Source organism: Belonocnema kinseyi, chromosome 9 (assembly GCF_010883055.1).
Source record: "Belonocnema kinseyi isolate 2016_QV_RU_SX_M_011 chromosome 9, B_treatae_v1, whole genome shotgun sequence".
NCBI classification, from domain to species: Eukaryota; Metazoa; Arthropoda; class Insecta; order Hymenoptera; family Cynipidae; genus Belonocnema; species Belonocnema kinseyi.
Window position 1 is genome coordinate 116,287,724 of NC_046665.1, and position 15,385 is coordinate 116,303,108.

A 15,385-nucleotide genomic window follows, 5' to 3' on the forward strand; every position below is an offset into this window, starting at 1 on the left:
TCAAATGATGAAATTTTGTTTAAAAAATTGTTGTTTACAATAATAAGTTTTTCATTATCAACAAAATTTTCATATTTTGAATACTAAAAACCAACTGAACATTGTCATGACTGATCAATTCTGGTAGGGGGACATGCGTGTATAGGTCAAGCCAATTAAAACCACAGTACCTTAAATTTATAAAATAACGCCTCAAAATCGCGGTCTTTATTAAAAATAGATTAAAACTGTATAAAATCAACAGAACTTGTTGCTTGGCGAACGCGGACTGACGAGGCGAGAAAAGAAAATTGGGAAACCGAGCAACAAGAATATGTGTAAGAGAAGGAGAGCACGAAAACGATAAGACCGTCTTAGACATAAATTTAAACATGACTCAATACGGAAATCAAATATAAGGACAAGTCCAGGAAATATAAATGTAATGAAGAACGCAAAAAAAAAGAAAATCATAACTTAAATTTAAAAATTCATAAAAACAGTTAACTAATGTCCAATTCACAACATTCATCCCGCATTCGTCGCCGACGAAATAGGCTCACAATCACTGCACTTAAGATGAACGTTGTAGAACGCACAATTTAACGATTGGCCGATCGAGTGTGCTAGTCTTTTTCTTGAGAGTGACAACCCGAACTAGGCCATCTTTGTCAGGATGAAGTTGTAGAACCCCACCCATAGGCCATTGAGTAGGTGGAAGGTTCTCATGTCGAATGAGAACTAAATCTCCAATCTGTATGGATGGCGATGAAGTAGTCCACTTGTATCGAGTTTAAAATTCTTTCAAATACTCAGCTGATTAGCGCTTTCAAAAATGATCACGCATTTGCTGGATCAACTGCCAGCGAGTCAATCGATTTGAAAAAACGTCTGCAAGTGATGGTTCTGGAACAGCATTCAGTGGACCTCCCATAAGAAAATGTCCTGGTGTGAGAGCAGAAATGTCTGTTGGATCATCTGACTAAGCTCTGAGAGGCCAAGAATTAAGGCAAGCCTCAATTTGTGTTAAAATAGTCGTCATTTCTTCAAACGTCAATGTAGAGTCTCCAATGACTCGACGAAGATGGAATTTTATGGACTTAACTGCAGCTTGCTATAAACCTCCGAAGTCAGGTGCTGCAGAAGGATTGAATTTCCACTGGATGATATGCGAAACAAGTTATGTAGCGACCGAAACAAACTCTACTGATAGCTCCGAAAACATTTTCTGTAGTTGACGATCTGCTCCTACAAAATTCGTACCCTCGTTATTAAGAAATGAAGAGAACATAATCAACTATGAAGGCTTCTGCAGCATAATCAGAAACCAACTTGAGGTGAACTGAGCGGGAGGCACAACAGACGAAAATCCAAATCCAGGCTTTGTGGGAATGGTGACCTCGTCCTGTGAAGGTGCAAACATAGATGGGGCCAGCATAGTCTACCCCAGTGTTCATGAATGCTCGTTCAGGTGGAGTAATGCGGATGGACGAGAGGTCGCTCATCAGCTGTTGCTGCCTATTACCACTGTTTCTGACACATGGAATGCACCGATAAATCAATGATCGTTCCAAACTACGACCTCGGAGAATCTAATAAGATTGTCGTAACGTTCCAAGGGTCAGTTGGGCGTCCCCATGAAGACAGCGAAGGTGACAGTCGCGGATGATAAGAGTTGTGAGAACAGACTCAGGACATAGAATCAGTGGATGCTTCTCACCATAAATTAGAAGAGAGTGCTTTAAGAGACCTCCGACACGAAGATTTTGACCATCAAAAAACGGAGTCAGCTTTATTAGAGGGCTTCTCTTAGAAATCTGCATTTTATTTTTCAGAGCGGTGATTCCATTAAGAAAATAGCATTTTGTTCTTGCTGAATCCAGAATAAAAGAGCTGTTCGAAGATCCGATGCAACTAAAGTCCGAGAAACGATAATAGAACGACATTTCAAAGCCTCTCGAAAACGAAGACACCAAGCAGTGACTCGTAGTAATTTGTCTAAAGATGAATAACAACTCAAAAGATCACACAGTTCATTAACACGAACTCCTACGTTGACAGTAGCTGAACGTTCTTCTTTGGCCACTGTGTACTCTGGAGGACCAAGCAGAGATAAAGGCCAGTCTTCTTGTCTTTTAAGCCACAGAGGACCATTCCACCAGAGTGAAAACTGCGAAAGTTCGCAAGCTGACAACTCACAAGAAGAACAATCAGCTGCATTATCTGCACCCGGATCATGACAAATTCCTGAAGGAACAGTCGTTTGAATTTCCGAAACCCAATTCGCGACGTATGTCATCCATCTTGTAGGAATACCTGAAATCCAATGAAGTGTCTTCATTGAATCATACCACAAATGTCGAGCAGCATCAAAAGGCAGTTAAGTTTGAAGTTGAGCGATGTTTCTAACTACTATGATATATCTGGAGATACTAAGATAGATGCCATTTTTTATCACTTTAACAGCCAAAGGAAATCGATCCCCTTCATCAAGACCAAGCTGCTGAACGGTGCGAAGAGCTAGAAATGGGGCACAAGTCAGACCATATGTGAGAGTATTGAGTACAAATACTTGCATGGGCTCATTTTGACTTTCTCGCTACAGAATAAGTTGAAAATCCTGATCATTTTGATGGACAATGATCTGTCGATACATTTTTTCGACATCTGCAGAAAAGAGAATGAAGTGAAAAAGCCACTGCAGCAAGACATCTGAAATATTTAAATGTAATTTTGGCCCTGGATAAAAAAACTCGTTCAATGAAATGCCTCGACTTGATCGTCGAAAACCATTTAAAACTACTCGTCGTTTCGTGGTTGAACTAGATTTACGCCAAACTCCATGATGCGAAAGAAAAAATGACCACGAGATACTCCTTAGATCTGCAGGGATGCTGACGGACTTTATATGCTAAATTTGATGGTATTCTTCAATGAATTTGGCATACGCTTCTTGGAGATGAACATCTCGTTTGAACCGCTGTTCCATATGAAGTAACATGCGAAGAGCTGCAGAATAGAAATCTCCTAACGATGTGACGTCACTCTTGATGGGCAGATGCACGGCGTATCTCCCATCTTTAGTCCTAGAGTGCGTCTTTTGGAGAAAAGTTTTTCGAACTCTTCTTCCTCAGTTGTTCGGAAAGGTTTAGGCACGACTTCTGAATGCTCCTGAAATTTTTTAAGGTCAAAAAAGAATTCTTCACTATTGGAACAATGAAACATATTAACTGTGGATGAATCAAACAGTGAGCTGTTGACTGCAGGTCCACAGAGAATCCACCGGAATACGGAATTTTAAGCTACAGGAGTGCCCTGGGAATCTTTTCGAAGACCTTGTTTAATTAATACTGCATAGACATCTATACCTAAAATTAAATTAATCGGAGCACTTCCACTGAAGTTCGGATTCGCTAATTGTAGACCAGTGAGATGAGGGTATTTCTCAAGACTAATTCACTGCTCTGGACGTTTTGAAATCAATTTCGGAAGAACAAGTGCCCCACGACAAGTTCCCGAGACCATTGCTGTTTTCAGGAGAACCAACGGTGATTTCTTCTGAGAAATCTGCATTACCAAAACCGCGTAAGCAGATTGTGCTTGATAAGCCGTTAAAGATGTTGTTTATATCATCAAAAAAGATTGTCCTGCGCTTGAATATGGATCATAAAGTACCTTATGCTGCTTCGCCTGAAAAATCTGACACAAGTTCTTTAAAGCAGAATTCTGAAATAAATGAGACCTAAAAACAATTTATCCACAATTTTCTTTAAAAAATAAACTCTTTCTTTTGGGCTACAGACTAACTTTAGAACTCTGGACATGACATTAAATAATGCGGTTTCAGGCAGAAAAAGCACTTTCTTTTCTGTGGCTTCTTCGTAAGCTGTTCTTTAGCTGCTTGTTCCTTCACTATCTGCTCTGAAATTGTGTTGACGTTGGCTGTTGTAGAAATCGAGGATATCGTGAACTTTTCAAACCTTTTCTTTTGAAACTGAGATTTGGAAGATTGTTGAGACGAAGACTGATAAGTTTGATTTGCAGTAGAATTTAAAACCTCCAAATTCCGAATGCTGGTTTGTAAGAAGATTCTCAATTTGTTAAACGTTTAGGGAATCGTGGAATTTCAAAGAGAAGTTTCCCAATCACGACGAGATTGACGATCTAATTTCTCTACAGTAATATATACCAGCCATGATGACATTTGTCCACCGGTTCTTTCTAGGCAGATAAAGCTTCGATGTTATCAACCGTTGCATTATATACTTCCTTCAGAGCACTCGAAGACTCAGCTTTCATTGGCTGAATTGAAAAAAGCTCAGCCAAATGAGAGTTGATAAGAACTCTTTTATTCTTAAAGTGCTTCGAAAGTAAGTCCCAGCAACGCTGATAATTGACTTGAGTTATCGGAATTCGATGAAGAACTTGAGCCGCTTCACCTATAAAACTGGATTTTAAGTGATGAAGCTTCTTCACTGACGAGACTCCAGGATTTGAATGAACCAAAGATGTGAACAAATCTTAAAACTTTCCCACTCTGTGTAATTCCTAGAGAATGTAGGCAATTCAATCTTCGGCATTAATTGATACGATAATCGAGCAATTTTTTGAGCTGAATCATTCTCCCAATGCTGAGCCTAAACACGCGTCCAATTTCTCTCAAAGGACTCAAGTCTTAAGACCAAAGTTCCTTTATTGATCTGTTTTAATTTTTGAGTATTTTTAAAAGCAGTTAGGATGTGAGAGCAAGGCTCATTTTGCTCTAAAAATTTCTTGCACCACAGAGAAAAACAGAGAAAGGCAGAGAAATCACTATGAAAGTAAATAAAGTCTCAAAGTCTGAGAGATATTCATAAAATCAATTAAAATTACTCTCCCGAAATAATCTTTACTTTTTCAATTGTAACCGATGACAATTAAAGGTTGAATGTTGTTGACTTAACAGACGCTGAAAGATAAGCGAATAGTCTTCGCACAAGAACTGAATCAATGAATCAGAATATCTGGTAGGGAGATATGAGTGTTTAAGTCAAGTCAATTAGAACCACAGCACTTTAATTTATAAAATAACGTTGTAAAAGAGCGATCTTTATTATAAATAGATTAAAACTGAAAAAGATCAACAGAACTTGTTGCATAGCGAACGTGGACTGACGAGGCGAGAAAAGAAAATTGGGAAACTAAGCAACAAGACTGTGTGTAAGAGAAGTAGAGCAGGAAGAGTAGGAATCCAATCAGGGATCCTGTCGGGTCCCAGCCGAACAGCCCCGCTTTAAGTCGGGTGCTGGTCGGGGAACCTGGCCGGGATCCGGCTAAAAACGTCACGGTAAACTGGTCGGATCCTGGCTTCAATACCCGCCGAGATCCGATCGGGTAATTCGGCCAAAAAGCGGTTAAGAAATGTTGCTACAGGCGAAAAATTGGTAAATTCTTTTGTCTTTTAAGGCTCATCGTGAAGATTACGGTGAAATTTAAAAGTCAAATCAAGTGAATCAATTCTGGCAAGAAACTTGGTGTCGAATGTTATTCCCTGATGATAGAATCTAATAGCCATTTGGAAGTCACGTGGTGATTTAAGGTTAGGAAGGAAGAAAGTAAAAACTGTATACACAAGACTATATTTCAATTAAAAATAATAATTATTCGCGCACTAAGTGGGGGTTTCAAACTAATTACTGAAGTAAGGTTGATTTTAATCACGAGTCTCGATTTTATTTGCTAACTTCGAAGAAACGACGCGACGTGAGTGTAAGCAGCATCCTGGTTCCAGGTGCGAAACTGAAAATTACTGAGGGGCTATACAGACGACAGATACAGCAGGCACTATATATGGCGGTAAATTTGAAATTGTACAGGCTGAATATTGTCTGAATATAGAGAAGTTTATAAAAATTGTATCATTTTTGTTGTTGCACATAGCAGAATCGATAACAGTTCAATTTAAAATGTTAAATTAAACTGTTTAAATTTAATGTTTTTTTAAATAATTTAAAAAGCTCATTTTTGTTTCACTGATCTAATAAACCTTTAAATTATAATTTTCAAATAATAATTCATCTAGCATCTATAATCACGTCTTTGATAATATCAGGGCTCTAAAAAAATGATGTGTAATTTCTACAAAAAACATTAACCTGATCAGTGCCCAGCCGGCTACCGACCATGGGATATAACCAGGGTTGGCCCGGCCAGTGACGTGCCAGCCCCGGAATACTTCATTCAAGAAAATTGTAGCCCGACCGGCTCCCGCCCGGTTCCTGTCCAAGAAACCCAGCCAGGGGTATCCCGTCCGGGACCCTACCAGAAATCTTGTTGACTTAGGGCCAACCGGGGAAATTTCTACACGGGCAACACAGAAATCAAATATAAGGATAAGTCTAAGAAATATAAATGTAACGAAGAACGCAAAAAAAAATAGAAAATGAGAACTCAAATTAAAAAATTCATAAAAACAGTTAACTAATGTCCAATTTACAATAGTTCTTAAATAATTATAATTAAGTTATTCACGGTTAATTGCATCGAAAAAATCAAGTTTGTTCTGTCAAAAATAGCCAAATAGTGCAATTGCCAATTAAGGTAATTTAAACAATTATTAATTTTTATTTAGTGGTCAAATATCCCCAGGGAACCGTTTTCATTTACTTATTTGTTTACAACAAATTCAAATTTTTTTACATTTCCATTGTTATTGGACATCTTTTTTGTGGAGTTGCTTTCAATTTTCTAGGTATTTTTTATTGAATCAAGGCATTTTTTTAAATCCAGTGTACCTCAAAAGGAAAAATTTTTTTCTTATCTTCGTTATTAAAAGAACAAAAAAAATTTTTAAGTCGTTAATGACAGTGCAATGCGAAATTTTATAAGCTTTTATTTTTAAAAAAGTTAAAATTGGATAATAATTGTATTTTGAAAATCAATTGTGTCAACGGATATTTTCTTTTTGCCTCACTGTGCGGCCCCAACGAGGATTTGGAAAGGGGCAGTAAAGAAACCAATATTATTAGAAATATAGTGAAAAAAATGAAAAACACTATTTTTTGTGTTTTAAATATCAAAATAAAATTTGTGGGTGTACTTAGTATCATTTTCTTAATAAGCGACGGAAAATACAAAAACTTAATTCTTATATATTAACTAGCAGCTTTTTATTACGCTTAATCGCTTTTTATTTAAATTAAAATCTCTTTTTACTAAAATATAATCAATTACGAAATTTTTCTTTTCAGCTGTGGATTCAACTCTTTTGTCAAAAATCTATATTTCTTGGGTTATTTGAACAAGCAGAAGATTCGCTTTTTTTTAAACAAGATTTTTTGAACTAACAAGGTATCTATACCATTTCTGTCTATGAATTTAAGTATATTGTTTTAAATTCTTCTTTTTTGTTTCATTTGACTTGTTGAAAATTCTTTTTTTTTATTAATTTATATATTTATTTTTAAATATACTATTTGTTTAAAAATAAGACAATTCTGGTACAAAATTAAGCTATTTGGAAAGAAATTAGAATAGTAATTTGAAAAAATTGACATAATTGACTTTCTTGATAGGAAATAGTAATTTAAGCCTAAAAATGAAGCTAATTTGTGAATAATGCATCTATTACGTTAAAAGTTCGCCTTTTTGTGTAAAAAATTAATTTTCTATTTTGGAAATTCATCTTCTTGGCTACGAATTCAAAAATTTTGTTAGATTTTCTCATTTTAGTGTTAATTTAAATCGTAGAAAATTCGTTTTCTTTTTAATAATTCATTTTTCAAATTGCAAACGTAAGAATTCCATTTTTGAATGAAAACTCGTCTTTTTTATTTAAAACCTAATTTTACTTTCGAAAGATTGATCAGATTGGATTCTGCTTTGGCACAGTTTTTAAGCCCTAAAAAAAGAACTCGTTCGTAAGCCAGCTATTTTGGATAAAAATTAAAAAAGTGTTCGTACAACAAATAAAGAAAAATTCCATTTTGCAGGTTAGACTATGCAAGACACGAAAAAGAACTAATTAATTAAAATTATGCGCCCTTTAAGATCTACAAATTTTTATTTACTCACTTTTCGATAGGACACGTAGTTTTTGTTTCAATCGTAAAAAATAACATTCAAAATAAAAAATTAAGTTTTTCGAAAGAAATACAAGGTACGAACAGAGATTTACAAAGTAAAATTGCCCACACCAATAAGATTGATACATTTTTTATCAATCATTTTTAGATAGGATGGGTCGATTTTCATTCAACGGTAAAAAATAAGATTGAAAATAAAAAAAAAATAAAAAATTGGAATTTCGAAAAAAGAAAAGAAAAAAATTAGAAGGCAAAATTTGTTTACCCAAAAAATTTTCTGCAAGTTTGTTATAAACTTTAGTTATAAAAATATATTAGAAATGAAAAAAATGAAATTTTCGAAAAAACGATACAGGGTACAATAAAATTTTATTTAGCAACATTTTTCTCCTAAATTATATCTATATCGAATATAAACAAATCAAAGTTAGGGGAAATGGACGCAAGTTGCAACAAAATGTTTTATTATCATTTTCTTTTTATACAGAATTCCCTTTTTGAATGCAAAAGAATTTCTGTGGAAAATTTAACTACAGGGTTGAAAATTAAAATATTAATTAAAAAAATTTACTACTAGGTAGATAATTAACTTTTTTATTCAGAATACGATATATGGCGTAAAAATTAAACTAATTAGTGGATATTGCATGTATTTCGTTGGAAATTCGTCTTCTTTTGGTACAGAATAAATTTTCTTTTTTAACAATTAATCTTTTTGCCTGTAGATTTAATTGTTTTGTTAAAAATTCCTCTGTTTTATTTTAACTTTACTCATACAATATTCTTTTTCTTGTTCATAATAATTTTTCAAACCAAAAATGTAACTATTTAATTTTCGAATAAAAACTTATGTTTTTTAGTTTGAAGATTCATTTCCTCAGTTGAAAATACCAAAATTTTAGTAGAAAAATTGAACTATTTTTTAACAATAAGTTTATTTATATAAAAAATTAATATCTTGGTAGAAAATTAACATTTTGTTGAAAAATCCTAATTTAGGTTAAAATTTTTTTACTGTTAGGTAAAAAATAATCGTTTTTGTGACTTTATTTTTTAAGCTGAAAATATAACATTTTTGTTGAAAATTCAGAGTTTAGGTTAGAAGCTTGAAATGTACATATGTTAATAATTATTAACAAATGGGGAAGTACGCAGGAATGTCAGGAATTCAGAGCAATATCTCATCTTGATCTCTTTTCAAAAATTACAATTTTGATTAAAAAAAAAAATGAATTTTGGAAAAAAATTAATATTTATTGTCGTCATCGTATTTAGAAAAAAGGGCAATATCATTCCGTAATAACAGCCTCCACAATAGAGTAGTCAATAGTGTATTAAAAAATTTGTTGTTCTAATTTTTATGAATTCCGAATGGAAATTTGTTCGAATTCACACAAAAATAAATGGATTTGAATAACATTATTTTCAGAGGTGCCATAAGCCCTATGAAGTTTAAAACGTATTTCCCGTAAGAAAAAAAGAGGTTTTTAAAATCGAGTCAAAATTCAAAATTTCTCTTCATAAGTAGCCACAGAGTACGAATAAGATGTCACTTTTTCAAATATGAATATTTTCCGCATAGAAATGAGTTAGAAAGTCTCGGTTTAAAAAAACATTTCACTTCACCAATTTTCAGTTGGAAGGAGGTATTACTTCATCAGTTTTAACAAACGTGATTATTTTAACAATTTATTATTTTCGGTACTCATATTTTCCTAGAATAATGGAAAAAATTTTCAGTTTGACAAAAATCACTTTTAGGCTAATTTTCAATTAAAATGTGTTAAATAATTAATTAGATTAAAAAAATTAACTCGAAAAATTGGAAACTTCCAGAATAAAAAATTCCCCAATAAAAAATTTCTGGACAATGAAATTCTCTAACTTATAAAATTGAAATTAAATAAAATTCCTTTCAGAAAATTCCTGAATAATAAAATATTCGAACTAGAAAATGCAGGAATTAAAACAATTAAAAAATTCAAAAATGTCAATTAGCTGGCCTTACATTGTTCATTTATCATTTATAAGAAATGTTACTGAATAAGTTAATTTTATCACGTTTTCTTATTTCAAATGTTGAAAAAGCCTAAGAATAATAAACAAATCATCGCAGACAAAACAATTATTCTTACTTGTTGATTATAAATGAATTAGTAAGCAAAGTGTTGTAAATCATGAAGTCACCATACTGTATTTCAATACATGTATTAGAGCGTTTTTGAAACAAAAATTATACACAAGGAATTAACGGAATTTACGAAATTAAAAGAATTCACGAAATTCAAGGAATTCGTGGAAATCATGGAATTCATGGAATTCACAGAATTCAAGGAATTCTTAGAATTCATGAAATTCACAGAATTCAAGGGATTCGTGGAATTCATGGAAATCACGGAATTCAAAGAATTCGAGGAATTCATGAAAATGACGGAATTCGCGGTATTCGTAGAATTAAAGGAATCTGCGGGATTCCAGGTATGCATCAACTTTATGTAATTCATGAAATTCATGGACTTCAAGAGAATCATGGAATTCACTGAATTTATGGCATTCACGGAATTCATGGAATTCACTAAAAGGACTTTAATTCCGGAATTCAGTGTTCACGGAATTATTAGTATTCAAAGAATTCGCGAAATTTAAAGAATGTGCAAAATTCAAGGAATTTACAAAATTCATTAAATTTACAGAATTTAATGAATTCAAGTATTTCATTGAATCAAAAATTTCGCGAAATTCTAGGAATTCACGGAGTCGAAAAAATTCAAGAAGTTCACGGAATTCAAGAAATTCGCGGATATCAAGGAATACACGAAATTCGTAGATGTCCATGAATTCCATGAATTCCATGTCCATGAATTTGGCAAAGTCCATGAATTTCGTGAATTCTGTGTTTTTCTTAAATTTCTCGAATTTCACGAATTCTATAAATTCTGTCAATTCCAAAACGTCCAAGAATTCTGTATTTTTCTTGAATGTCATGAATTCCTTGCATTCTGAGAATTCCGTGAGTTCTTTGGATCACGTGAATTCCTTGATTTCTTAAATTACATGAATTCCACGCATTCTATGAATTCCTTGATTTCCATGAATTTATTAAATTCCATGAATTCCGCAAACTCGTTAAATTCAATTAATTCTGTAGATTTCTTGAATTCTGTGAATTCCATAAATTCTCCGATCTCCGTAAATCCTTCGAATTCCGTAAATTCTTAGAATACCATAAATTCTTTGAATTCCGTAAATCCCATAAATTCTTCGAATCTCGTGAATTTCTTGAACGACTTATAATTTGAAATTCAAATACATTTCAAGCACCATCGTAACTAAATAATGGACAAATTGATTAATTGATCAATTACTAAGTAAGAGGAAAGCAGTATTTTATGAATTTTATAATTTACTAAAATTTTTACAGAGAAAATTAATAAAATATATACACAATTGATATTTTAAGGCTTTGTAAATTGGAGGTTTCTTTTTTTAACTGTCAGTCTAAGCAAAAACGATTTTTGAACATTTTGAAAAATGTTTCAAAATGGGAACTGTTGAGATTTCTTTCGGAAAATTGTCAATTTCTATATATAGGTTTTAAGTTAAATTTTTAAATGATATTTTTAATGTGAAAGCTGGAAGTTTATACATATTTTTGATCCTGTACTTTCGTCTTCAGTTAAATTTGAGTCAATGTAAGATATTTTTTAATCAAAAGGTCTACATTTTTATGTTTTTGCATAAAATAGCAATGGTAAGTACTTTTCTTAGGGCGACAATATAAAGTTCCAGTAAAAATTTTTACATTTTTTAATAATTACAAAAGTATCAAACAATATATGAATTATTTTTTATTCAATTCCATCGCTCTCCAAACCGTGAGTTTGATCATTTTTAAACTTTCTGCGATACAATACTTTACGAGTTTCTGATAAAATTTAATGTTGCCATAAAACCGCTTACTTTTAAAAAATGTTTGCGTGATAAAAATGTTTTTTTTTATTCCTTCTGACAGAAGAACATTTTTAGTTAGTTTGATAATTTTTTTAATTTCTGCAAATGAATACTTCACTTGTATATAACAAAATTTAATATACAATAAAACTGTTAATAACAAAATTTATGCGTGATAAAAATTGGTTTTCGTTTTCTCCCTGAGTGATTAAAAAGTTTTAGTAAACATTTTCATATTTTCAAATCATTTGAAATATACAGAAAATTGATATATCTGGGTTTCAAGAATGTCTAATCTCTGTCCAAGTCGTGAGTTTGATAATTTTTATAATGGCAGTGACAAAATACTTTTTTTTGAAACTTCTGTAAAACAACATTTTGCGCTTTTGCAATAAAGTATAATAAAAAATAAAACTCTTCATTTCTAAAAAAATTATGAATAATAATTTAAAATTTTCAAATTCCTGATTCTTTGTAAGTTTTGTTACAGGTCATGTAACAGGTGTTCATAGAGAATTCGAAAAGGGTGACTTTTTTATTAAGAAAACCTTTTTGTTATTCTAGTGTTATTAAAGACATGTCAAGACTGAAGTTTTATGTTCTTTTAAAATTTTCCGTTTTTAATTTTGTTACAGGTTATGTAACAAAAATTCTAAAACGAAAAAAAAAGAAACAGTTTTATCATTACCTTATTATAATCTCACCAACAAATTTTTAAAACCGAAATTTTGCTGTGTTTCTCAAATTTTCAACCCTTTTGTTAGTTTTTAAAAAAAAATTTGTAACAGGAGTTCTCCTAGAAACCGAAAGCAGTGCTTTAGCTATTAGAAAAGGTGTTGTGTTATTTCAATCTTACAAATTTTCTAGAGAGAAATTTTGCAGAACTTCTCAAAAATTAAGTTCTTTTTATTACTTTTGTTGAACAATATGTGAAAGAATGTTTGCGAGAAAACGAGCGAAATGATTTTTGTTGTTAGAAAATGTATTTTATAATTTGAATCTTTGTAACGCATTTCCCAGAAAGAAATTTTGCTGGTTTCTGAAAAGTTTAGTTTTTTATTCGTTTTGTGCCAAGTTTTGTAACAGAAAGTTTTAGAGAAATCGTAAAGGGTTACTTTTATTATTATAGTAGGTGCTTTATTATTTTCATCTTTCCAAGAAGTTTTCAGGAAACAAATTTTTCTGGGTTTCTGGGTTTTTTTAAGCTTTTTTCAATTTTGTGATTTGTTATGTAACAGTAATTCTGACAAGACTCGAATGGTACGACTTTTTCTGCCCAAAAAGATGTGTTATTTTATTCTCGCCAGAAATGTTTCACAAAATAAACTTTGTTGGGTTTCTCAAATTTATAGATTTTTGTGAATTTTTTTTGCAAGTTATTTATCAGAAATTTTGAAAGGAATGGAAAGGAAAAACTTTTTTCTCCGTAAAGATATTATCTTATGATAGGCTCATTCAAAGTGTAAAAACATTTTGTCTTATAATCATATAATTTTCTCAAGCTATTTAAGAAAATTTGTTTATTCTCTTGAAACCTTTCGAGATTCTTTTAAAGCGCCTAAGGTTTATTTTTTAAATGTATAAAAATCTACGTTTTTAAAATGCAGTCCTTCTGAACCATGTCATATTTATACATTATTCAATTTTCTTTTTAAATGCAGCAAAATAAATTAAATTACTTTTAAAATCTTTTAGAACCTTCTCTGACCATTTTTGAAATCTTTTGCAATGTTCTCAAATGTTTTTAAATAATCTCATTAAAATAATTTTTCCAAATAAAAAATTAATTTAATTATTCCTGCAACCTAGATACAGTTTTTTCATTTCGTGAAACTTTAGCTTTAAATATCTGTACAAGTTTTAATTATTTTTGGATTGTATTAAAATTTCTAAATATCTCATTAACTTACTTGAATTTGTAAGTCCATTTTTAAAGCCAACATAAACTTAAAAAAAGAAAACAAATTGTGCCACAAAATTGCACAAGAAGGCTCAAAAAGTATCATGCTCCTTGACTTTTCTAAAGTTATGCAATGTGTCAAATTTGCAAAAATTTCATAAAAAATCTTTTAGATACTTTTTAAAAATTGTAGAAAATAACCAAACATGTTTACTGATCTTTTTCAATTTTCTCTTAGAGTTAATTACAAAACAACGACTAAACTTTTCCCATGAACTTTTCTTTATTCTCTTATAACCCTACAAAATACAGTTTACTTAAAAATTTCTCCTAATAGCCACCGATAGCGTATAGTGGGGATCGAGCGAGCTCGAGTTCGTGCTTGTGAATTTTCGACTTCACTCAAGGTTGGCCGACGCAACATGTAACACAGCCGACTCACCGGCACGCTACGTTTGCATACATATATTGCTACCACATTGAAGAGTGGTGGGGGCCGAAAAATCCCACGGTCTAGAGACACTGCGGAAAAATTCTCATTCTTCGTCCGACAGCTTTAAGTGCAGCAACTTATAATAGTCTACTGAAAAGTTGTAAAGTTTTATGAGAATTCGGAGTCTCCCTTGTGTGATTCGAGAAGCCCTTGTTCATTTTATTCCCCTAGTGGAGGAAAATATTTGTCACTTTATTTAGAAGAAAATATCTTAGGATTCAATGTTGTCCTTTTGATTAGATGGTTCATTCGTTTAAATGTACTTGAAAAACTATTTCTGGAATATTCCTTACTGGGTAAATTAATTAATTGATTGATTGATTTAGCTGTGGACAACTATGAATTATGTCATTTATTGTTTAAATAATTTATTAGGGTTAATAATATTCTCTTATAATAATGATACAAACTTTTAGTTCTAAAAAATTTATTTTCAGGCTAATTTCAGATTAAAATGAGTTAAATAATTAGAGTCAAACAAATTAAATTAGGAAATTCCAGAATAATAAAATTCACAATGTTATATAATTGTAAATTTTTTGCGCTAATTATAATTTTGTTATACTATTTTTCAAATGACAATTGCACCTGGTACATAAAGTGCCATTTCGTACTGGTAATTAGATGTTTAAATAAATTGTTCGAACAATCTATTGTTTTTAATAATTTTCTCAAAGAACTGAATTACAAAGTGGCGGTTTTACAAAAAAATGCATTTGTTGTCAAATTTACAGTTGCAAGGAGATGATAGTTCATCAATGCTAACAAAAGTAATTGTTTTTACAATTTCTTATTATAGTTATTAATATTATTTTAGAATACTGCTACGAAATTGTGGTTTAAACAGAAATTTAACATTTAGGCCAATTTTCAGTTAACATGAGTTAAATCATTAATTAGAGTCAAGAAAATTAATTGTTCAAAAATTATATCATTATTATTATCATTAGTATTATTATTAATCTGTATATAAATAATGCTAGGAAGATGCTTTATTTT

General features: G+C 31.6%; 1 protein-coding gene across 1 annotated transcript; it reads right to left on the bottom strand.

The window, feature by feature from the left end:
• Nucleotides 1-1,250: 1,250 nt before the first annotated feature.
• On the bottom strand, nt 1,251-1,802 carry LOC117180707. Its single transcript, XM_033373195.1, has 2 exons — nt 1,591-1,802; nt 1,251-1,512 (listed from the first exon to the last, which is right to left on the bottom strand). The coding sequence occupies exons 1-2, from the start codon at nt 1,800-1,802 to the stop codon at nt 1,251-1,253; spliced, it is 474 nt and encodes a 157-aa protein (XP_033229086.1).
• Nucleotides 1,803-15,385: the final 13,583 nt, after the last annotated feature.